Below are 25,681 nucleotides of genomic sequence, written 5' to 3' on the forward strand. Positions count from 1 at the left end.
ATAAATTGCTATCAAAATTGGCACAGAGGCATAATCTTAGACAAGAAATAGTATTTTATTTACAATTCCACTATCAAATACCAAACTAATAAACAAAGTTGCAACTAACGTAAGGTTTCCGTTTTGACGATAAATCAAAACTAAACACACTTTAACTTAAAAGAACTCACAAAAACTCAAACTAAATGTTCTTCATGGTCTCCTCCGATTTCTATGCCTTTTTTAATTCTTCTTATAAAGGATTTTCGGACGTTAAAAAAATATTATTCTGTCCCCTTATAAGATTAACTGCATGTTGAATGTATCTCCAAAGTTCGTCTCGTGTATTAATTTCATTGGCATGAACTAAGGACTTCATATGTCCCCAAAAATAAAAATCTAGCGGGTTGTACTCAGGACTTCTTGGTGGCCATTGAAAATCACTGCCTCTGCCAATCCATCGTTGAGGAAATACGTCATTAAGATGATTTCTAACAGCTAATGAAAAATGTGGTGCCGCTCCATCCTGCATAAACCACATTGTTCTTCTTACATCCAGTGACAGATCATCTAAAATATCACTAAGAGTATTTTCCAAAAAGAATAAATAAGAATCTCCATTTAAATTCGGAGGAAGAACATAAGACCCTAGTAGTTGGTCGCCTATAATGCCACACCAAATATTCAATTTAAACTCATTCTGAAAAGCTTTAATAGCATGCGGGTTTTCTTCTTCCCAATAATGACTATTTCGCCAATTAAAAACCCCTCGTCTGGTAAAAGTTGCTTCGTTCGTTGAACATAATATTCTTAATAAAGTGTCTGTCATTACGATGTTTATTCAGAATACGTTGGCAAAACTGTAACCGTCGTGGAAGATCTGTTGGAAGTAAATTTTGAACAGGAGTGAAGTGATAAGGATGGAGGTTCTCTTTTTTTAGAATTCTAACAATAGACGACTGACTTACTCCTGTTGCTGCTAATAGATGCCGTGAACTTATTTCAGGATTTTCATCTACTCGAAGCAAAATTCATCTTCGTTCATCTTCTTGATTAGGTGTGATTTGTTTCGGTCGACCACCCCGATTTTTAGTGTAAAATGACCCAATTTCAAATAAACTACGATATAATCTTGCAAAAGTTTTGTGATTTGGTTGCCTTCTGTTTGCGTATAACATTCCATACCTTCTGGCTGCCGAGCGACCGCAAAAATTTTCTTGTGCGTATACGCAAATCATATCTCGCATTTCTTCATTAGTAAAATGATTGTGACGAGGCATTTCAATCAAAAAAAGTAATGATTACTTTTAAAAAATGCAACACTACACTACACTGTCACATCAAAAATAATTTACTCTGAACAAATGACATTTACCAACAATTATCTGACAGTCCAAAGCATACTTTTCATAAATGGAATAATATTTGAAATCCTTTTTTAAGACTCTAAGCAGTTCGACTGCGTTTTTATCGAAAACGGTTGAAATTATCATGTTTAAACAACAGTACCAATTTTACGTAAAAATGATGTTTACGTCATATTTTTTAATAAAAATTACTAAAAAGTTTCATCAGAAAAAGTTTAAACTCAATTTGATCATTAGGAATGATCCACGTGGCGCCCTCTATGACAAAACGTAAAATTGTAAATAAAATACTATTTCTTGTCTAAGATTATGCCTCTGTGCCAATTTTGATAGCAATTTATAAATATACAACGAAACTATGAGCAAAAAACGAAAAACAAAAATTAACTTAACACCCTGTATCTTTTTTCTCAGCAACATTTTATTAAGGCATATTTGGCCCAATAGCCACATTTTGGTCCAAATAACCTGTCCTTAGTCTATGTCCCAATAGTTATTACTCACCCTGTATGTAGTTCAAATAATTTTTTTATTAATAGTAGATTTATTCTTGTAGTAGATTTATTCTTGTCTTCCACTTCTCTTTACACATCCGTTTCGTGCGAAAGTTATTTGTTAGTGGTAATTTTTAATTCAACCTGTTGTGTATTATCTCCAAAAAGGATTTTTTTTGCACGAATTATCAATGAGATTATTGTCAGATAATCAGATTTCAGGTTACATCACTTTCTTTTAAATAATTTGAACCATCGTTAAGCCAATGAGCTATTCTAGCCATCCATATTTGTTGAAATAAGTAATAGATCAGTTTTAAGCTTGTCTCTGGCATATTTTTATGATGTCAGACAAAATTGTATTTAAAACAGGTAAATTGATAATAAAATACATGCATGAAATGATTTTATTAACACAAGTTAACAATAAGATTATTGTGTAATATCACATTTTCTGTTAGAAATTTCCAAAAAAATAATTTGGATAATGCTAGACCAATGAACCATTTTAAACATCTATATCTTATGACATAAGTAATGCATCACTTTTAAGTCAGTCTTCTTCACAATTTATAAAACTATATACCCAATTGTAGCTATAGTGTGTAAACTGATATTAAAATACAAATTTAGATTAACAATCTGCTTATTTGCACTAGATCAGATTTGGAGCATTACTTTTATTTCTCTTAGAGTTTATATCATGCATTTATTGTCTAAACACTAAACAATCTTTAGAACTTTACATTAAGAATTCATTTAAAAACATTTACGTTAAATAATATATACAAAATAAAAGTTATTTGTCAATGCCAAAAACACGCAAAGCTAATTCTCCAAGTATTTTACTACCCCTTTCAAACAATTCCTCACCTTGTGTTGCCATATCTGGTAAAGCCAAAATAATGACACAAAACATATCTGGAGGATATATTCTTACTAAATCTTGGGCTATTACTGTTCCATTCACATAAACCAAATTTGAGTATACTTTTAACATAGTTATACAAGGAACATCTTTATTGAACGTTTCTTGTTCCCTAAATCTTCGTTCAACTGTGCATTCAGTTGTATAAAACGTACATGGTAAAGTCACTGGAGCACAATGTTGAAAATAACTTTCATCGCATGGTACAGTTCCCCATAAACTGGCTATGCATCTAATAGCTCCATTTTTAGTACACAATGCCCATGTTCCATTGGGACAAAAAGCACTGGGTTTACCCTCACATATTGTTATGTCCCTCGGTAAAACGTCTACATATCTTAATACTTTCTCCCGGTTATGATAGTGATGGTGTATTCTAAAGTGATAGTGTTTTCTTTGAATTGGAAGATGGTGTATGGAGTTGCTGAGATATATTCCTATAGGACCGATACCAGTATCTAGTACTGAACTGTCATTGCTTACTTTCCTCTTTCCTTAAATTTAAAAATAACATTTTAACATACAGTTCATGTTTAAAGTGTCTTTTTATAAATAAAAATCTAAAAACTGTATAATAGAGAAGTTCCCCTAATTTTTATAAAAACTATCGAAAACATAAGGGTAAAAACATAAGGGCGAAAATTCCACCGAACGATTGCCGGCATAAGCAATCATCCACTTATTGACCAACGGCTTCGAGCGGACGAGTAAGTAAGCGGCAGGGCACTCTCTTGTCCTGGGGTTAAGAAATTGACCCCTAAGGCAAAGGAGTTACAAATAAGTAACCGACAGCATAAGGATGTGGAAAGCCACGGGATGACTACCACATTTTTAGATTCCACAAAGATCCTTAAGGATATCCCTAAAACAATCATCATGGCAATGATCGCAATGGTAATAAAACCAGAGAACATTACTGGTCACGGAAATCGGAAACCGAGATCCGGCAGGAGAGGAACAAACCTGAAAGATAACAGGACCTCTCGGGTCGTCAACAAGCGAAATCCCAGTTATGTATTGAGAAAAACATCTACAAGACCGGCCATCCAACTAAATACACTGAAAAAAATAGGCACTTGAAACGTGCGGAGTTTGTACCAACAAGGAAAAGCCCATAATCTAACACAAGACATGAGACGCTTAAAGATAGATACCCTTGGATGTAGTGAAGTCCGATAGCCTAACAGCGGCAGAAGTGTCATAGACAACTACGTGTTTTACTATTCCGGAGATAACAACACAAAAAACCGCAATGGAGTAGCAATAGTTATCAGCAAAGAAATCGAAAGATCAGTCAAAGGGTTCATACCGATAACGGATAAAATGGCACTATTGAAATTAAACGCTATACCGTGCAACATAAACATCATTGTAGTGTATGCACCAACATCTGATAGCACAGAGGAAGAAGTAAACAGCTTCTATAATGACTTAAACAAAACATTCAATGAAACTAAAAAAAAGAAGTAAATTTGATTTTAGGTGACTTTAACTCGAAGGTAGGGAAAGGAAGAGATGGAGAAGTAGTAGGAGAACATAGACTGGGAACACGTAATGAAAGAGGTGAAAGACTAGTTCATTTTTCCAAAGATAACGAACTCATTATCAAAAACACTTGGTGTAAACTTCCAAATCGAAGAGTATATACATGGAAAGCACCAAAAAATGATGGTTAAATTATAATAAGAAACCAAATAGATTACATAATAATAAATCAAATGCCATTATAGAGTCCGAAATGCCATTATATCGGCTAAAGCGTACCCAGAAGCGGATATAACAAGTGACCACAATCTAGTTCTGGCAAATATGAAACTCAAGTTAAAAAAGTTAAAAACAACTGCCAAAACACCGAGAATCAATCTGAGAAAACTAAAAGAAACTGATATATACCAATAAATCAAAGAACAAGTGCACAAAGAAGTTCAGGAAGTAGAAAGACAAAAGCAATTGACAACAACAGATAAATGGAGAAAAGTAGAAGAGATCTTGAGAAATTTCACAAAACAAAAACTTTAAGAAGACACATCATCTAAACATAAACAATGGATGACACAAGAGATAAAAGAACTGATGACGGAAAGAAGGGCACACAAGAATAAAAACGATCATCAGTACAAAAAAATAATAAAATAATCAAACAGAAAATCAAAGAAGCTAAGGAACTGTGGCTATCAGAAAAGTGTGAAGAAATAAAAAGGTTAGATAAACAACATGACAGTTTTAACATTCACCGGAAAATCAAAGAGGCAGCTGGCATATACAAGAAGAACGGTATCGGAAATATCATGGATAAAAATAACAAGATAATAACGAAATGTACAGATAAAATAAACAGATGGGAAGACTACATAAAAAAACTATTCGAAGACGACAAGAAAATTGAAGTCATTAAACCAAGAAGAAGAAATGGGCCACCAATCACCAAAGACAAAATTGAGAAAGCGCTAAAACGTATAAAAAATAAGAAGGCCATGGGACCAGATGAAATACCTACAGAAATCTTAAGAATATTAACAAAAAATCATATGGGCACACTAATGGAATTATTTAATGACATTTATTATACGGGAGAGATTCCGAAGGAATGTACAGATAAAATAAACAGATGGGTAGAATACATAAAAGAGCTATTCGAAGACGGCGAGAAAATTGAAGTCATTAAACCAAGAGGAAGACATGGGCCACCAATCTCCAAAGACAAAATTGAGAAAACTCAACATCGAAATTAGAACTAGAGTATTGAGATGCTACGTGTTCTCTGTCCTGTTGTATGTTGGACGGATAACAACAATTATTTAAAGAACATAAAACAACGCCTTAATGTATGCTGTCTTGAATACGGGCTGAAACCGAATTTGAAGAAAGCATGACTAAATCAGCAGATGCCAACATCAGGCTGGTTATTAAAGATATTGTAATTAAGAGCGTGGGTACCTATAAATACTTGGGGAACATTGATAACATCAAATATAGAACAAACCAAAGAAATCAATATACGTACTGAAATAATACGTACATCATTCATTAAAATAAAAAATCTATGTTGTCAGGATATAAGTTTAGAGTTAAGACTAATAAGGATATTTTGGTATTACGTGTTGTTTTGCCTTTCCTTGTGGCTTGGAAGCGGAACATTAAAACAACTACTTATAAATAAGTTAGCAGCTTTTAAAGTTTCATGTTACAGAAAAATCTTACAAATGTCATGGACTCAAAGATTTTCAAACGTCAAAATTAACTAGAAGGATAGGAAATAGGAAGTGGAAATCATTCAAATATCAAAAGACAAAAACTTGAGGACTTATAACATGTGATAAAAGGGGAAAAACATTTTAAGGGCATAATTCGAGGAAAGCGAAATGTGGGAAGACGAAGAATATCCTGGCTTATAAACCTAAGAGAATGGTTTAAATGCTATACTGCAGAAATATTTAGAGCGGCGCGGTGGTCACCAAGGTTCGCATATCAATGATGGTTTCCAACCCTCGATAGAAGATGGAACTTAAAGAAGTAGAAGAAGGATTCTGTGTATATAAAGTAAAATTTAGGGTAACACGACAGTGGTAATGTTTCCTCTATTGTAATTATTTATTTAAATTAGATTTTTAAAGTTCTATTTTGTATTATGTTTTATTTTAAAGTAAGTTTAAAACGATTATAAAAAATAAAATATAATAAAGCATGGTGCCTTTTGTCCAAAAGTTTAAACATAGATAAATGTGTACTTACTTCTTCCATTTTCAGTCAATTTAAAACATAATGCGCAAATAAAGATTATTGATAGTGTTACCAATATAAACATTAATTTTAAATTAAACATTTCCAATACTAATGAACCAATCAAGCGAAGCTCATTAATTATTTCGAAAGAAACTTAGCATTCGCTTAAATTATTATTACCTTGGTCTGTGCAAATGTGAAAAGGTCGTATAAACAAAAGATAAAGAAATTTTGTAAAATAAAATAAAATTCAGGATAACCGTGATACATTTAAATATCTATAAAGCTATAAAATGTTAAGACATTTGTATTATTAGTTATTCGTATATAAATATATCAAGGATTGACTGGAGGGGTTTGTTCTGTACTTCTTGTCTAGAGCTTAATTTTATTATAATTTCTCTTGATCCTCTTGCATAGTAGCCATCATTTCCTTCTGGTTCTTTTCATGTCTTCTCTTACTTCCTGCACTTCCTTTCAGAATTTTTCTGAAGCTATTTTCTTGTGGCGTTTTAAAGTAATTGCAATTTTGATGGAAATAAGCAACAATTGCAGGTTTAAATAAGTTTATTAACGTTTCAGTCTCCACTTTGGAAATCGTTCTCAAAATACAAACATTAATTTAAACGCCAATAAACTTATTTTAACCTTCAGAATTTTTGTTTCAATTTGTTTTTATATATACTAACCACCGTCGGTGGCTCTATTAATTGGAAAAATTAGCCCCATTATTCAAATTATAGATAGTAAATTATTTGGAAAAAAAACAGGAAAAATTCCTTATGATACTATTTGGACATAGTAAGTATTTGGTCTTACATTTAGTTTAATCTCAATATTAACTCCAAACTCTTGATTTTATATGTATGTTATTTTACATCATAAATGATATAATCCTCGATAATTCAGAAAAACCTTTAGCCGATATAAATCACATTTTCTTAGAATGTCAGAAATATACTGCACATACAGATATGCTGTACCAAGAACTGAAAAATTTTGTAAGTCTACCAACTAACATCCCTACTTTATCAGCCCAACAAGAAAAAAACTATACAACATTTTAATCAAGTTTGTTTTAGAAGCAAAAATAGATATTTAGCTGATATATGGTTAAATCTATGTGTATTTACAAACAACATGTAATAAGAATCCAAACCTCTGTTTTACCCCATTTGTTAATACCTCCTGCCCGTGACCTAGTCTAGTTTGTCTTAATAAAAATGTCTTGATGGGTCACTAGACAAGAAACGAGGCCATGTTTTATCCTTATCCATAATCATAAAAAAAATACAAATATTTTGTGGCAAATAGACATATTCTAATGCCATCCACTATCTGCACACACACATATCCTCGATAATATGCTATTGACTTTATTTTAGTGGTATTTTCTTTCTACTGATTCTTCTCTTTATGAGTAATCAGATCCTATTGCATTTTGCTTATTTCCCTAACACCCATGAATATGTGCTCACAGCTGCAACCTGTTCATCTTTTGGAAAATGTTCGCATTCACAAAATATTTTATAAATACAATTCCTTGTTCTTTCTCGTTCATTGTTCGGTTTAGTTTTAGATAAAATAGATCTCAATGCGTTTGTTGTTTTGGATGTTGTTGAATGTTGAACTTATTTCCTATCGTTTTAAGTTTTTCCTTTAATTCTTGTTGGTACGATATTGTTCCTAGTATTATTTTTTGTGAATGTGAAAGGGATCTCGTTAGAAGTTGTTCTCCTCCATTTGGTCTATTCTTTAAAATTTCTTTATTTATAAACAATAAAAACAGAATGAAAATATGGGTTCGTCGAAAATAAAGACGTAATTCAACAAATGTCGTTGCCGTTGATAAATTAAATTTGAGAAAATATCCAGGACACGACAAAATCACAGCGGAAAGGTTAAAATATATCAGTATAAATTCAAAAGTAGTAGTCTTAGTACGTGTAACCCAATTAAAATTATGAAAAGTGATCAAAAAAATTTGGTGTTACAGGAGCATCTTACGAATTTCATGGGTGGATCGTGTGTGTGTAATTGAGGTAAAATGGGCAAGGAATGTGAGATCACTAACACAATGAAAGAGCGCAAATTGGAATATTTTGGCCACGTTATGAGAAATAAACACAGATATGGCTTAGTTCAACTCATTCTTCATGGCTAGGAATTTTAAAGAGAGGACCAGGGAGAAGAAGAATATATTGGCTTTAAAACCTAAGGAAGTAGTTCAATACGTCTATAACCGAACTATTCCGAATAGTTGTAAGTAAAGTTAGGATAGCTATGCTGATCGCCAACATTCGGAATGGATAGGCACCGTAGGAAGAAGAAGATCAAAAAGAAACGAAGAAGAAAGTTAAGAAAACGGTTTAAAGACAACTGAAAGAAAATTTAGTTTGGGAAAATATTGGTAAGAACGTCAATGAGGGCTTGAATAAAATATTAACAATAGTTAAGGAAATCTGTGAAGGGAGTTTAAAAGGCAGCTCAAAGTTAAAAGAGGCTTGGATGACAGAAAACATATTGGATTTAATAGACGCATATTATTATTATATTATTTAAGAGCCGCTTTTAGAAGGATGTCCAAGGTATTATGTAACAGAGACCTAAAATTGACATTGCGGATCCGCCTACTTCGCTGCTACGTATTCTCGGTCTTACTTTGTGGTGTCTAGTTTTGGACTGTAAATAAAAATGATCTAAATCACTTGAGGCTTTTGAAATGTGGTGCTATAAAAGAATTTTAAAAAGTTTCTTGGGTGTAGAAGATTTGGAAGCCCACAAGACTAGAACGTCTCAGCAAGACTACTGAGAATATAAAGCATAAGGAAGAGATTGCTGGGGTACTTCGGACATGTAATAAGTCCCAAATATAGATTGCAGAAGATAATATGCAAAGGAAAATAGCAGACAAACGCAGTCCAGGACAATGAAGACATAGGAAAATAAACAAAGAAACCCAACTTTGGAAAGAAAGATACCCAAGAAAGTAAAAACATAAGTATACCAAAAAGTGGCAAGAGCTTTAACAATATATGAAAGTGACTCACAAAAAATACAAAATACAATAATACAAAATTAAACTCAATGAGACAATTATAGGTGAAAGACAGATTTCTAAATCATATCTATCGAAAGAACGACGAAAGAATAGCAAAAAAAGTATACGAAGTCAGAATACAAGGAAAAAACAAGATAGAATGTCCAAGAATGAGATGGAAGGATCAAGTCAGATAAGAAGCAGAGAAGAGAGGACTGTACTGGAACCAGATAAGATAACAGGCTCAAAATAGACAATCATGGAGAAAAAGTATTAGACAAGTGCCGCAAGAATGAATTTATGAAATAAATATGTGTTAAAATTAAATAAATATTGTATAAATATTATAAATGTAATGAATTATATATATAAAAACAGAGTACGGCAAGAATGTGTACTATTCTTATTCTTTTGGTGCCCATCCTCTGTGGATGTTGATAATTACGTTGGTCCATATAACTTTGTTGACAGCTGCTCTAAATAGATGTATGGTAGTCATTCCTGCCCACTGTCTGATGTTCTTCAACGACAATGTCCTTCTGCGCCCTTGAGACCTTTTGCCTTCTATCTTGCGTTGTAAAATTAGTTGAATTAGTCGATACTTCTCATTGCGCATCACATGCCCTAAGTATGTCATCTTTTTGATTTTCACGATACGCATAATTTTCAGATCTTTATTCATACGTTGGATCACGGTGTTGTTTGTAACATGATGGATATAGGAAATTCTAAGCATGCGGCGATAGCACCACATTTCGAAGGCTTCTAATCGTTTGGATGTTGCCTCCGTTAAGGTCCAGGCTTCGACTCCATATAAAAGGGTAGAAAATACATAGGTTCTCAAAACTCGTGTTCTTATATCAATTTTCAGGTGAAGGTGAAGGTGAACATCAATGAAGACTTATTAATTAACCGAACACTAGTGAAGAATCTCAGATATGCAGACGATACAATACTTCTTGCGGACAGGAGAGAAGGGCTGCAAATTTGAGTTGATCGAGAGGGTTGATCTACTAGAAGTATGGAATTGCCCCGAACACACACAAAAAAGAATCATTATTGTCAGTAAGAACAAAAAAAAACATTAAGAAAGATGAAAAAATGTAAAAATACTCATCATAGAGAAAAAAATGGTCTTTGGTCACATACTAAGAAATGAAAAACATGGGCTGATGCAATTGGTTATACAAGTCGAAGTGGAAGAAAAAAGAGGACGGGAAAGACAACGCGCGTCCTGGTTGAAAAATTTTAAGTAGTGGAGTGGAAAAACAACAATAGAACTCCTGCTAACAGAGTAAAATGGGCTATCATGATCGCCAATGTCCTTAAAGGATGAGGCACATGAAGAAGAAGACTGAGTTATATTGTAAATAGCCCAATACTGAAAGGTATTAATCGGTGGATTGATTAAATAAAACTCGATCAGTGTTTATTTAGTTTTATTTCTTAAAAATTTACATAATATATTTGCTGCTCATATCGAGCTTGGTTCTTTAAGTTGTGACGAATAACCAACTTTACAAAAGTATTGTTTATCTTTTTAGATAATTTTTTAAAAAACAACTTTTAAATAAAGAGATTTACTTAAAAGTTTTTACAAGGTACTTTTATACATCACCTGAAATTTGTATAACATCGCCTATTTGCTTCAAGGCTTTGCTTATAAACAAAGCAGCGGTTAAAAAAATAATTTTATTATGAAGAAAGCTGAAATACAGCTACACCAATTATATACTGTCAAGCAATTCCTAACGCTTTTACAGCAATTTTTCCGAACAGTCCGTCCACGCCATTGGCTAGTTTTTCACTTTCAGTAAGTTTTCTTTCAGCAGGCAATGCAAGAATGGTAACACAGAAGTTCTGAGGTGTTACTGGTTGTGGTGTAGTAGTAATAGGAAGAGATGTTGAATTTGGATTATTAGGAACTGTTGTATTGGCGATTGGAGCAACAATAATGGAGTTATTAACAAAGCTGATATTTGCTAAAACTTTGGCAGTGGAAATACAAGGTAATGAAACAGTAGCTGATTTCTGTAAAGCTCCTACACAATCCGGGGACGTACTGTTCAAACACGGTACTGAACTTTTTACACAATTGGTTTGTCTTTCCATATTACAAGGAACTGTTGAGGTGGCACTGGCAACACACATTACGGCACCGTTGTTAGTACATAGCGATGTAGTGTTAGCAGGACAGAATGAACCAGTATCCCCGACACAACCGACTATGGCATTTTCTTGAATGGTTGCTTCTTTTGGAACAGCGTTGCTGTTGTGGTAGTAGTGGTGGACTTCATAGTGGTCATATCTTGGAGATTGATCATATAAAACGGAGCTGTGGTAGTGATAACTTGGGGAGGTCAGTCTTCCTAATGAATATCCCAAAAAGAAACCAAGATGGCTGCTTCCTGTAAAATAATAATAAAATAAATGATTATTATTAAGGAATTAAGAGACTAAAAAACAATAAAGCTGAGACTAAAACAGAAAAGTGATTACAGAAATAGGAGTATAAGATATGAATTGTAAAATGGGGAAAAAGAACAGAACAGACAAATTATCTAAATTTATTATGAAACAAGATCCAGGCCAGACAGCTCAGGCAATAGAGTATCTGACCTTCATGCAGAACACCAATGATCGATTCTAAGCGTCGGCGAACATATCTAGATATTTTAAAAATATCTACATACCTAGGTTGACTCAGCCTAAATAAAATGAGCCTTGTTTAAAGCCAGGGGTAATAAAAGAAGGTTGAAGCCTAGCACTGACTCTGTTACCTTGGTAGTGTACCATAGGCTTGAGAGAAAAAATCTACCCTGCTATTTTTCTAGGTATATAAGGAAACTATTAATATGTAACAAATATGTAACATATCGTATTTTAATTATAATACAACTATTTTGGTGTTATAAGGTGGTAAAACGGATATATTTAGCAGAAAATAAGAACACTTTTCACAAAGGTGCAAAAACACCATCCACCCAGTACCGTAGAGAGAAAAACATTACTGCGGTATCAAAAGAGAAGAGGACTTAAGTGAGCAACTGGATAAACAGGTTGCTAATTTAAGAACCTCTTTTCAGAGGCAGGCTGAGACATCTACTTTACATCGAGCAGTTTGTGCAGATATGAGATAATGCACTCTCAACTACCATTAAGAAAAACACGTGCTCATAGAGGATATATTGCAGCATCATAAGTCCGCCGGCTAAGTTTTGCAATAGTTTTAAAATTTAGTTTATATTATGATATTCACGTGGGACGTATTACACGTGCATAGTCAAGGTTATAAGAACAAAGAACATTTTTGGTTAAATAAACCAACTAACTGGAATTTTTGACATAGAACATATTGCCACTTCACGGATGAAATTGAAATTTCATACTCACTTTATTTTATCTATGCAACTAATTCCACAAGTTAATTTTCAACCAAGATAATAAAGAATATATAATAAAAGTCTAAAGAAACTATAGAAATCAAAAAGCAAAAGTATATCCAATTACAGAAAATATGAATAAATAAGGAAAAATGCTTGAGGAGTTTCAAGGTATTATCCCATTTCTTACCTGTATCTGCTGTAGTATAATGATAAGTCGGTACATAAGCTGGATAAGAATAATGATGGTTGTTATTGTTGATAACCGTTACACTTCCTCCACTGGGATGTGGACTGTAAGCAGGTGGTGCATGGTAAACGCCTGAGCTGTGAGATGGATGACCTGGTTGACTATAGGCAGGTGGCGGGAAATTAAAACCGCCGCCACCTGAGTTGTATGCTGGTGCGGATCCATATCCAGCTGGACTGTAAGCTGGTGGATGTCCGTACCCAGCAGGGTTGTAGTTGGGGTTATACGCTGGTGGTTTTTCTCCGTAGTGAGCACCTAAAAAATAAAAAGAAATTGGTAAGTACAAAAATAGCTTAGCGATATTAATACATAATAGCATATCCTTATTGTAAGCCTTTACTGCCATATATTGTATATTATGTTAGTTCGTTTAAAATTTGAATTTTGCTCTATATTTTAAGAGTTGTTTTATTATCGCAATAAGCTGTGTTATCATGTTAAACTTTTACAGTATCTGGCTCAGAATTTTTTTATTGCTTTAATCAGTGACTTCCAAAATCAATGAAAAGATGATGTGTGTGTGTGTCATTATTGAATTCACGAGAGACGTAGATTTGGTCTATTGTAGTTGAATTATACACAGCATACAAGGAACCTGACACCTTAACTTAATTACTATTTAACTGGGAATAAGCCACAATTAAAGGTTAAAATACGTTTATTGACGTTTCAATTTCCACTTCGGAAATCGTTCTCAAAATACAAACATTAGTAAATTAAACAAATTTTGTTTTTGTTACTTAGTGAAAAATTCTTCTAATAATTTAATTTTATCTGACTCATCTATATTGACAATTCAGACATACAGTATACATTTTAAAGTAGACGACTTTAAAATGATATTGCCAATATTGTTGAGTTGCGTTCCTGGGACGACTTTACTTATAAGATAGTTCATTCGATTACATGAAATCAACTTTAACTTGAGAATATCCGTCAGAAAAGATTATAACATGTAATTCGTCTTTAAAAAGACAAATACATGCCATGATGACAGTAAAATTCTCCTGTTAGTGATTCCATAGTAAATTATGAGGGAAAAACCAGGAAAAAAAAAACCTCACAATACTATCCCGACATGGTAAGTATTTGATCTTGCATTTAGTTTACCTTCAATAAATACCAAATTCCGATTTTATATGTTTGTTATTTAAAAAATATATAAATGATGTATTCCCTATATGTTATTGACTTACCAATACTGGTATTTTCTTTTTAATAACTTCCTCTTTCAATATGGGTAACCAGATCCTACTACATTCTGCCGAGGAATTCGCGACACAATTGGTCTCATTTAGCATAATTAGAGCCGCTTCTTTGATTTTTCTCTTTTTACCATCCGTTTCTTTTAGGACTATATTTGAATCATTCCATTGAACCCTATGTTCATTATCCCATGCATGTTTACATATTTGAGATCTATCAAATTCTCTATTTTTAATATAGGATTGATGTTCACTTATTCTAACATTTAATGGCCTTGATGTTTCACCTAAATAAAACTGATCGCATTCACAAGGTATTTTATAAATGCAATTCTTTGTCCTTTCTTGTTCATTGTTAGGTTTGGTTTTGGACAAAATAGATCTCAACGTGTTTGTTGTTTTGAATGTTGTTGAAATGTTGAATTTATTTCCTATCCTTTTAAGCTTTTCCGATAATCCTTTTATATATGGTATTGTTATTTTCCTCGTATTATCCCTTGTATATGCTGTAGGATCTCGTTCTAAGTTGTTTTGTTCTATTCGATCGATTGTTGAAAATTCCTTATTTATAAACGATAAAGGATAATCATTTTTTAATAAAACAGATGTTAACAAATGTTTCTCCTTCAAGAACGAATTTTCGTTAGAACAAGTAATTTTGGCTCTATCGTATAAGGATTTAATGATTCCCTTTTTAATATTAATATTGTGATTTGATTTGAAATTTAAATATCTGTTGGTGTGTGTTGGTTTTCTATACACCTGAGTTTCGTATCCAGTATCGTTCTTAGAGATTAAAACATCCAGAAAAGGTAATGTGTTATTATATTCCTTTTCCATGGTAAATGTTATTGTCTCTTCTTTATCGTTTATATTATTTAGGAATGTGTCCAACAACTCTGATCCATGAGGCCATATTGAGAACACATCATCTACATATCTCCACCATACTGAGGGTTTTAAATTTTGTTTAGAAATAATATTTGTTTCAAAATCTTCCATAAATATATCGGCTAATAATGGAGATAAACTAGAGCCCATTGCTAGTCCAAAACTTTGTTTGTAGAATTCATTATTTAGTTGAAAATATGTATTATCAGTACATACTGTTATTAACTCCATTATAGCTGATATATTTAGTCTTGTTCTAGTTGCCAATGTATCATCACTCTCTAATTTTGTCTTGACTATATTTAAAGTCTTATCTAATGGCACATTCGTAAATAAACTATTTATGTCAAAACTTACTAAAGTATTATTTGAATTAAATTCAATATTTGATAATTTATTTAAAAAATGTTGTGTATTTTTTATAAATGAGTCATTTTTATTTGCAATTGGTTTTAAAATATTTAATAAAAATTTTGATAGTTCACTACAAGGAGAATTCATGGTACTACAAATGGGTCTAAGTGGTATATTCGTTTTATGAACTTTCGGTACTCCATAAAAATGAGGGGTCTTACTGTAATGAGGTGTAATTAATCTTCTCTGATAACTGGGTAAACAATCTTTAAACTTGAATAAAGTTCTATATATTTTGTTTTCCAAAGGTTTTGTTGGATCCTTTATTAATTTTGTGTAAGGTCCGTTTATTATTAGATCTTTAATTTTGTTTTCATATTGAATTCTATCCATTACCACAGTTGCATTCCCCTTGTCTGCTGGTAGGATGATTATGGAGTCGTCATTTTTTAAAGTTCTTATAGACTTTAGTTCCTCTTTGCTTATGTTTTGTTCAATTTTAGTAGACTTTTCCAATTCAAGCTTACATAATACTCTGTATTCTTCCTTTTCATGGGTTGATAAACATTGAGATATTTTTTCCACTGAGCTTATTATGTCTAATTTTGGTATTGATGGCTGAGTAACAGCAAAGTTTAGACCCTTTGACAGTATTAAATTCTCCGTTGCATTTAAATGTCTATTTGATAGATTGACAACTGTCGCTAAAATGTCATTATTTCTATTTAGGTTATCTAAAGTGTGTATACTGTTTTGTTCTAATAGAATATTAAATTTATTTAAATGTATATCTCTTTGTTTAATATATGAATTTTCATAAACTATATGTAAACTAAAAATAATTTGATCAAAATCAGAATTTGATATCACATCGAAAAGCAAATCTTCAATACTTACAATATCTTGTTCAACAAAAAATAAATTTGATCTATGATATTGTAACCTTTCGCGGATCATGGACAAGCTGGCTCTATGAAGAATGTTGTTCAACCTTCTGCTTGAATATGCTGGACGTAACTTCAAGCCCTTTGGTATTAGGTTGTTGTCTCTACATCTTCGTAAAAATTTGATTGAATTTTGACAATGTGCCAGTTTCTTGTATAGAATTTCCAATCTCCGAAAATTTTGAATAACGCTGGGCCCATAGCGGTTTCTTAATATTGTTCTGAAGCTATTTTCTTGTGGCATTTTAAATTAATTACTATTTAACTGGGAATAAGCCACAATTAAAGGTTAAAATACGTTTATTGACGTTTCAATTTCCACTTCGGAAATCGTTCTCAAAATACAAACATTAGTAAATTAAACAAATTTTGTTTTTGTTACTTAGTGAAAAATTCTTCTAATAATTTAATTTTATCTGACTCATCTATATTGACAATTCAGACATACAGTATACATTTTAAAGTAGACGACTTTAAAATGATATTGCCAATATTGTTGAGTTGCGTTCCTGGGACGACTTTACTTATAAGATAGTTCATTCGATTACATGAAATCAACTTTAACTTGAGAATATCCGTCAGAAAAGATCATAACATGTAATTCGTCTTTAAAAAGACAAATACATGCCATGATGACAGTAAAATTCTCCTGTTAGTGATTCCATAGTAAATTATGAGGGAAAAACCAGGAAAAAAAAAACCTCACAATACTATCCCGACATGGTAAGTATTTGATCTTGCATTTAGTTTACCTTCAATAAATACCAAATTCCGATTTTATATGTTTGTTATTTAAAAAATATATAAATGATGTATTCCCTATATGTTATTGACTTACCAATACTGGTATTTTCTTTTTAATAACTTCCTCTTTCAATATGGGTAACCAGATCCTACTACATTCTGCCGAGGAATTCGCGACACAATTGGTCTCATTTAGCATAATTAGAGCCGCTTCTTTGATTTTTCTCTTTTTACCATCCGTTTCTTTTAGGACTATATTTGAATCATTCCATTGAACCCTATGTTCATTATCCCATGCATGTTTACATATTTGAGATCTATCAAATTCTCTATTTTTAATATAGATCTCAAATATGTAAACATGCATGGGATAATGAACATAGGGTTCAATGGAATGATTCAAATATAGTCCTAAAAGAAACGGATGGTAAAAAGAGAAAAATCAAAGAAGCGGCTCTAATTATGCTAAATGAGACCAATTGTGTCGCGAATTCCTCGGCAGAATGTAGTAGGATCTGGTTACCCATATTGAAAGAGGAAGTTATTAAAAAGAAAATACCAGTATTGGTAAGTCAATAACATATAGGGAATACATCATTTATATATTTTTTAAATAACAAACATATAAAATCGGAATTTGGTATTTATTGAAGGTAAACTAAATGCAAGATCAAATACTTACCATGTCGGGATAGTATTGTGAGGTTTTTTTTTTTTTTTTTTTTCCTGGTTTTTCCCTCATAATTTACTATGGAATCACTAACAGGAGAATTTTACTGTCATCATGGCATGTATTTGTCTTTTTAAAGACGAATTACATGTTATGATCTTTTCTGACGGATATTCTCAAGTTAAAGTTGATTTCATGTAATCGAATGAACTATCTTATAAGTAAAGTCGTCCCAGGAACGCAACTCAACAATATTGGCAATATCATTTTAAAGTCGTCTACTTTAAAATGTATACTGTATGTCTGAATTGTCAATATAGATGAGTCAGATAAAATTAAATTATTAGAAGAATTTTTCACTAAGTAACAAAAACAAAATTTGTTTAATTTACTAATGTTTGTATTTTGAGAACGATTTCCGAAGTGGAAATTGAAACGTCAATAAACGTATTTTAACCTTTAATTGTGGCTTATTCCCAGTTAAATAGTAATTAATTTAAAATGCCACAAGAAAATAGCTTCAGAACAATATTAAGAAACCGCTATGGGCCCAGCGTTATTCAAAATTTTCGGAGATTGGAAATTCTATACAAGAAACTGGCACATTGTCAAAATTCAATCAAATTTTTACGAAGATGTAGAGACAACAACCTAATACCAAAGGGCTTGAAGTTACGTCCAGCATATTCAAGCAGAAGGTTGAACAACATTCTTCATAGAGCCAGCTTGTCCATGATCCGCGAAAGGTTACAATATCATAGATCAAATTTATTTTTTGTTGAACAAGATATTGTAAGTATTGAAGATTTGCTTTTCGATGTGATATCAAATTCTGATTTTGATCAAATTATTTTTAGTTTACATATAGTTTATGAAAATTCATATATTAAACAAAGAGATATACATTTAAATAAATTTAATATTCTATTAGAACAAAACAGTATACACACTTTAGATAACCTAAATAGAAATAATGACATTTTAGCGACAGTTGTCAATCTATCAAATAGACATTTAAATGCAACGGAGAATTTAATACTGTCAAAGGGTCTAAACTTTGCTGTTACTCAGCCATCAATACCAAAATTAGACATAATAAGCTCAGTGGAAAAAATATCTCAATGTTTATCAACCCATGAAAAGGAAGAATACAGAGTATTATGTAAGCTTGAATTGAAAAAGTCTACTAAAATTGAACAAAACATAAGCAAAGAGGAACTAAAGTCTATAAGAACTTTAAAAAATGACGACTCCATAATCATCCTACCAGCAGACAAGGGGAATGCAACTGTGGTAATGGATAGAATTCAATATGAAAACAAAATTAAAGATCTAATAATAAACGGACCTTACACAAAATTAATAAAGGATCCAACAAAACCTTTGGAAAACAAAATATATAGAACTTTATTCAAGTTTAAAGATTGTTTACCCAGTTATCAGAGAAGATTAATTACACCTCATTACAGTAAGACCCCTCATTTTTATGGAGTACCGAAAGTTCATAAAACGAATATACCACTTAGACCCATTTGTAGTACCATGAATTCTCCTTGTAGTGAACTATCAAAATTTTTATTAAATATTTTAAAACCAATTGCAAATAAAAATGACTCATTTATAAAAAATACACAACATTTTTTAAATAAATTATCAAATATTGAATTTAATTCAAATAATACTTTAGTAAGTTTTGACATAAATAGTTTATTTACGAATGTGCCATTAGATAAGACTTTAAATATAGTCAAGACAAAATTAGAGAGTGATGATACATTGGCAACTAGAACAAGACTAAATATATCAGCTATAATGGAGTTAATAACAGTATGTACTGATAATACATATTTTCAACTAAATAATGAATTCTACAAACAAAGTTTTGGACTAGCAATGGGCTCTAGTTTATCTCCATTATTAGCCGATATATTTATGGAAGATTTTGAAACAAATATTATTTCTAAACAAAATTTAAAACCCTCAGTATGGTGGAGATATGTAGATGATGTGTTCTCAATATGGCCTCATGGATCAGAGTTGTTGGACACATTCCTAAATGATATAAACGATAAAGAAGAGACAATAACATTTACCATGGAAAAGGAATATAATAACACATTACCTTTTCTGGATGTTTTAATCTCTAAGAACGATACTGGATACGAAACTCAGGTGTATAGAAAACCAACACACACCAACAGATATTTAAATTTCAAATCAAATCACAATATTAATATTAAAAAGGGAATCATTAAATCCTTATACGATAGAGCCAAAATTACTTGTTCTAACGAAAATTCGTTCTTGAAGGAGAAACATTTGTTAACATCTGTTTTATTAAAAAATGATTATCCTTTATCGTTTATAAATAAGGAATTTTCAACAATCGATCGAATAGAACAAAACAACTTAGAACGAGATCCTACAGCATATACAAGGGATAATACGAGGAAAATAACAATACCATATATAAAAGGATTATCGGAAAAGCTTAAAAGGATAGGAAATAAATTCAACATTTCAACAACATTCAAAACAACAAACACGTTGAGATCTATTTTGTCCAAAACCAAACCTAACAATGAACAAGAAAGGACAAAGAATTGCATTTATAAAATACCTTGTGAATGCGATCAGTTTTATTTAGGTGAAACATCAAGGCCATTAAATGTTAGAATAAGTGAACATCAATCCTATATTAAAAATAGAGAATTTGATAGATCTCAAATATGTAAACATGCATGGGATAATGAACATAGGGTTCAATGGAATGATTCAAATATAGTCCTAAAAGAAACGGATGGTAAAAAGAGAAAAATCAAAGAAGCGGCTCTAATTATGCTAAATGAGACCAATTGTGTCGCGAATTCCTCGGCAGAATGTAGTAGGATCTGGTTACCCATATTGAAAGAGGAAGTTATTAAAAAGAAAATACCAGTATTGGTAAGTCAATAACATATAGGGAATACATCATTTATATATTTTTTAAATAACAAACATATAAAATCGGAATTTGGTATTTATTGAAGGTAAACTAAATGCAAGATCAAATACTTACCATGTCGGGATAGTATTGTGAGGTTTTTTTTTTTTCCTGGTTTTTTCCCTCATAATTTACTATGGAATCACTAACAGGAGAATTTTACTGTCATCATGGCATGTATTTGTCTTTTTAAAGACGAATTACATGTTATGATCTTTTCTGACGGATATTCTCAAGTTAAAGTTGATTTCATGTAATCGAATGAACTATCTTATAAGTAAAGTCGTCCCAGGAACGCAACTCAACAATATTGGCAATATCATTTTAAAGTCGTCTACTTTAAAATGTATACTGTATGTCTGAATTGTCAATATAGATGAGTCAGATAAAATTAAATTATTAGAAGAATTTTTCACTAAGTAACAAAAACAAAATTTGTTTAATTTACTAATGTTTGTATTTTGAGAACGATTTCCGAAGTGGAAATTGAAACGTCAATAAACGTATTTTAACCTTTAATTGTGGCTTATTCCCAGTTAAATAGTAATTAATTTAAAATGCCACAAGAAAATAGCTTCAGAACAATATTATGACACCTTAACATTAATAAAGATTGGTCTTGAATAGTACATATCGAACGGATGCAGGAGAATAAAATAGCAAAATAATAAGACAGAGGCCAATAGAGATAAGGTCAAATGGAAGACCCAAATCCCAAACAAATCAAGAAATAGATGAGAATTGCGAAAAATCATAGATGATCGCTTTCACAAACAAATTAATTGTTATTTATGCATAACCGCAGATTTCCTCCATCCCAAATAAAGTTTCCTTCATCCCAATGAAGGACAAAATCTCGAGCAAAAAAGGAATAAACACCATGGGATCCTTTAAATTAGAGGTGGAGGATGGATCAGTTGTAGAATTCGAGAAAGTGGATGAACATATGTACTAAGGTACTCCTATTCATCAAACATGTAGGGAAGAAACTGAAATCAACCTGAGACTGACTGAGAATGTTTGGTGGAAAAGTAGTAGAGGAAGAATGGAGAAGACGAACTAATGCAGAAGTGTACCATTTATATGCTAACCCTACAATAACAAAAGTGGTGAAAAAACGTAGACTAAAATGGCTCGGACATCTAGAAAGAGTGCAAGGTAATAGACTACTTAAGAATATTGCTTGGAGAGTACCTAAGTGCAAAAAAAGAGAGAAATGCAAAGAAAGAAATAGAGAGATGTAGTGATAGAAGATGTCAGAGAGATGAGAATTAGAGATTGAAAGCTGATAGCTAAGAACAGAAAACAATGGAAATTATCCATGCAGTAATGGAGCGAAAAGGCCTGTTAATGCTGTACATTAACAAGTAGGGACGATGACTTCTGTAGAATGAGGCAAAGTAATGACAACGATTTTTGGCTTCAGACTACCCTGGTTAAAGCATTTTATAAAATGGTCACACGCTACAAAAGACGATCCTGTACTTTTGTACACAAATGCACATGCTGCATATGTGAAATCTGTAGAGGTGATTGATATGGCCAGCCAAAATGGTATGCTTTTGTTATGCTTTCCTCCACCTAACACACATCGTCTGCAGCTGTTAGCTTTAGGTTTTATGAAGCCGTTAAGTATTTGCTACAATAATAAAGTGAAAAAATGGCATGGCTAGGAAGCTAATAGTAGTGTGGTGACTCAACTACAGACGGTAACTCTATTCGGACTGGCATTTGTAGCTATAACCACTATGACAACTGAGATAAATGCACAAAGAGCCACAGGAATTTGGCGTATAAATCAAAATGTTTTTACCGATGCAGGTTTTGTGTCAGCTGAAACTACAAATAATCAAAAAAATCCAGAAGTAACTTCATCCTCTACAAGTTGTCTCCTAGCGTCTAACGATTTGTAAAATAATTCTTAAGTAATGCAATTTAGTATTAAGGAGACACGTCCTCCGCTGACAGAAACAATTACCAATCTATCAACTCGAGAACGAAGATCTTCAGAATTTAGACAAGGCTCTCCACAACCTGGATTTTCTTGGATGAATGACCAAGCTAAAAGTTCTTTTATCATATCTCCTGAGCAAACTGTACTTTCTTTGAAGGAAAACCGTACGATACAAAGGTTGTAGATGAAGAGAAAAAACGACAATCCTCACAGAATCGCCCTATAAAAATAAGCTTGTATTAAAGACTACCAAAGAGAGTTTATAAGCTTTAAGTTTGAGCTTTACTTTAGCTATGAGGAGAGTATGATATGATCCACATATCACCCCTGGGTATAATTTGACTGTTTGGATTAATGATCCTTAGCAAATATTAGTGAGGATGTAGTCAATTTGATTTCTAGACCCAATCACCAAGTATAAGGTCGGTTTATATGGCGTTTAAATCGAGTATTCATAAGAACATAGTTATTTGTGATAGCAAACTTGATTAAGCGGTGTCCTCTTTCATTTCTTCGACCTATGCCAAACTTTCCCAGTATATTCTTTAGGTCGTCATTCTGTGTAGCGTTGCCGACTTTTGCGTTAAAGTCACCGCATATTAAGGATAGCTATTTATTTGAAATGTTAGTAGTTATTGTTTGCAATTTTTCATAGAATTTCTTGACTGCTATGTCGTCTGCTGTACTGGTTGGCGCATAAACTTGTATGATATTTAGTTTATGTGGTTTGCCTTCCGACAGACTTTTGTAGTCTTGGTGACAACAGAATGGCAACAGCCTTTAGTACAGTTTCATGCGGCTTCGAGTGTTTATGAGTGACCTCAGGCAGTTGTTACTAAGGTGATATTGTTTAATGGTCGGAGAGGAATTCATCAGCGTCGATTCAACGAAATCGGCAACCAAAAACCCAAAACGTGTTGACTGGTCGCCAGGAAAGAGAGCCAAAGCAATTATCCTTCGAGAAGAAGGTTACACTTATCAAGAAATAGCAAACAAATTGGGTGGTGACGCCACAAAATCAGGTGTAATGAAAGTTTGCAAACGTGGAACGACAAAATCAGCAAAAAGATCTGGCAGAAAACCCAAAGTTAGTCTACGATGTATGTAGAATATGCCGACTTTCTTTAGAAGATCGTCGCAGATCCGCAAAAGATATTAACGGTATTGTCAAATCAACTGGATTACAAATATCGGACCGCACTATCAGAAGAAAGTTGTGTGAAAATGGATTGCGAGCACGAATTCCTAGAAAGAAGCCGTTCCTGAACAAAAAACAGAGGCAAAAACGCATTGATTGGGCTTTGGCACACAGAGGATGGATAGAAGAACAATGGAGTAAAGTAATTTGGAGTGATGAAAGCAAAATCTCGATCTTTGGGAGTGACGGAGTGAAGTTTATTCGCCGCCGACCAGGAGAAGACCTTTTGCCCCAGTGTACTACGGTCACTATGAAGTATCCTGTAAGTGTCATGGTATGGGCTTGCATGACCACTAATGGAGTTGGACGTTTAGCAGTAATAGAGGGCAATATTAATGCAAATAAATATCAGGAAGAGATACTGCAAGCCAAACTGCTGCCGACTATCAGAGATTTGTTCGAAGGGGATGCCCAACAATGCATGTTCCAGCAGGATGGAGCGCCTTGTCATACGGCTAAGACTTCCATGGAATGGTTGAGAAACCATGATGTTACTGTTCTGCCTTGGCCTGGAAATAGTCCCGATCTAAGTCCAATAGAAAATTTATGGTCAAGGCTGAAAGTCTTAGTATCACGCCGAAACCCAAGCAACAAGAGAGAACTGATAGAAGCCATTATTCAAAACTAGTTTAGAGTTATTACACCAGAAGGTTTGGCTCGTCTCGTCAACTCCATGCCTCGCAGAATTGAGTCTGTCCTAAAAAACAAAGGTTATCCTACCAAATACTAATTTTGTTGATAATTATCATTGTACCATTTTTTTTAAATATATCTACTAATAGTTAACGGCTGTTGTTTTATTTATTTTTTAAATTTTTAGAGGATTTTCCCCCTTAAAATAGATGTTAAATATTAAGCAGAAGCATAAAATGATGTAATAAAATTATAGATAAACTTATAAATAACATAAGTCCTGTGAAAAAGAGCAATGCTAATAACAAAACTAAAATTTTTGAAAAGTTTATCATTTTATTGAAAAAAATAAACATAAAACTTTCACACATTTGTGTCTTCAATTACATAGAATGTTTACTTTTTTCGAATACAATTTCAGAAAATATTATATCTAGATAAAATACCTATGCTATGACAAATTAACTTTAATTTAAAAACTTTTTATTTTCTGACGACCTGGCTGAAATCGTTACGAACTTCTCTTTAAATTAATTACCTTTTCTCTTTATGTTTTGTTTTCTTTGCGACAAAGAACATAACGAGATATTGTCACCACCAATTTATCTAATCAGTAAAATGTCTGCGACTCTTCTAAGAAAACAACGAAAAGCTGATACTGCTAATTGAGTTAATTGGACTTATTACCCAATGCAATAACAATTGATGTAATATTTTAGAGACGTTCGCTCGTGAAGGCTAATAAAAAAATATTAATCAGGTGCTCTGGACTTCCAATTAGTAAAATAAATAAATTTTTCTGTGTTGCCTCGTTAGTCCTTATTTCTACGGAAGAGCAGGGAATAAAAACTGGTAATCTATTAGATTACTGTAAATATTTACTTGTTAAGGAAGTAAATATTGTTTATAAGATATTATTTTTGACCTTTTCCTATCATACT

General features: G+C 32.4%; 1 protein-coding gene and 1 long non-coding RNA gene across 4 annotated transcripts in view; both read right to left on the reverse strand.

Annotated features, from left to right (window-relative positions):
* Positions 1–2,231: 2,231 nt before the first annotated feature.
* Positions 2,232–6,905, reverse strand: LOC140441501 (uncharacterized). Its single transcript, XR_011951009.1, has 2 exons — positions 6,501–6,905; positions 2,232–3,262 (listed from the first exon to the last, which is right to left on the reverse strand). It is a non-coding gene; the product is annotated as an uncharacterized lncRNA (long non-coding RNA).
* A 4,075-nt stretch (positions 6,906–10,980) lies between these two features.
* LOC140432641 (uncharacterized) overlaps positions 10,981–25,681 on the reverse strand; it is a 43,787-nt gene continuing 29,086 nt past the window's right edge. For all 3 annotated transcript variants that reach the window (XM_072520674.1, XM_072520672.1, XM_072520673.1), the window contains exons 5-6: positions 13,105–13,419; positions 10,981–11,939 (exon numbers count right to left, since the gene is read on the reverse strand). In XM_072520674.1, the coding sequence (XP_072376775.1) occupies positions 11,269–11,939; positions 13,105–13,419 (986 nt within the window). In that variant the 3' untranslated portion in view covers positions 10,981–11,268. The remainder of the gene's footprint in view (positions 11,940–13,104; positions 13,420–25,681) is intronic.

Source organism: Diabrotica undecimpunctata, chromosome 1, assembly GCF_040954645.1.
Source record: "Diabrotica undecimpunctata isolate CICGRU chromosome 1, icDiaUnde3, whole genome shotgun sequence".
NCBI lineage: Eukaryota > Metazoa > Arthropoda > Insecta > Coleoptera > Chrysomelidae > Diabrotica > Diabrotica undecimpunctata.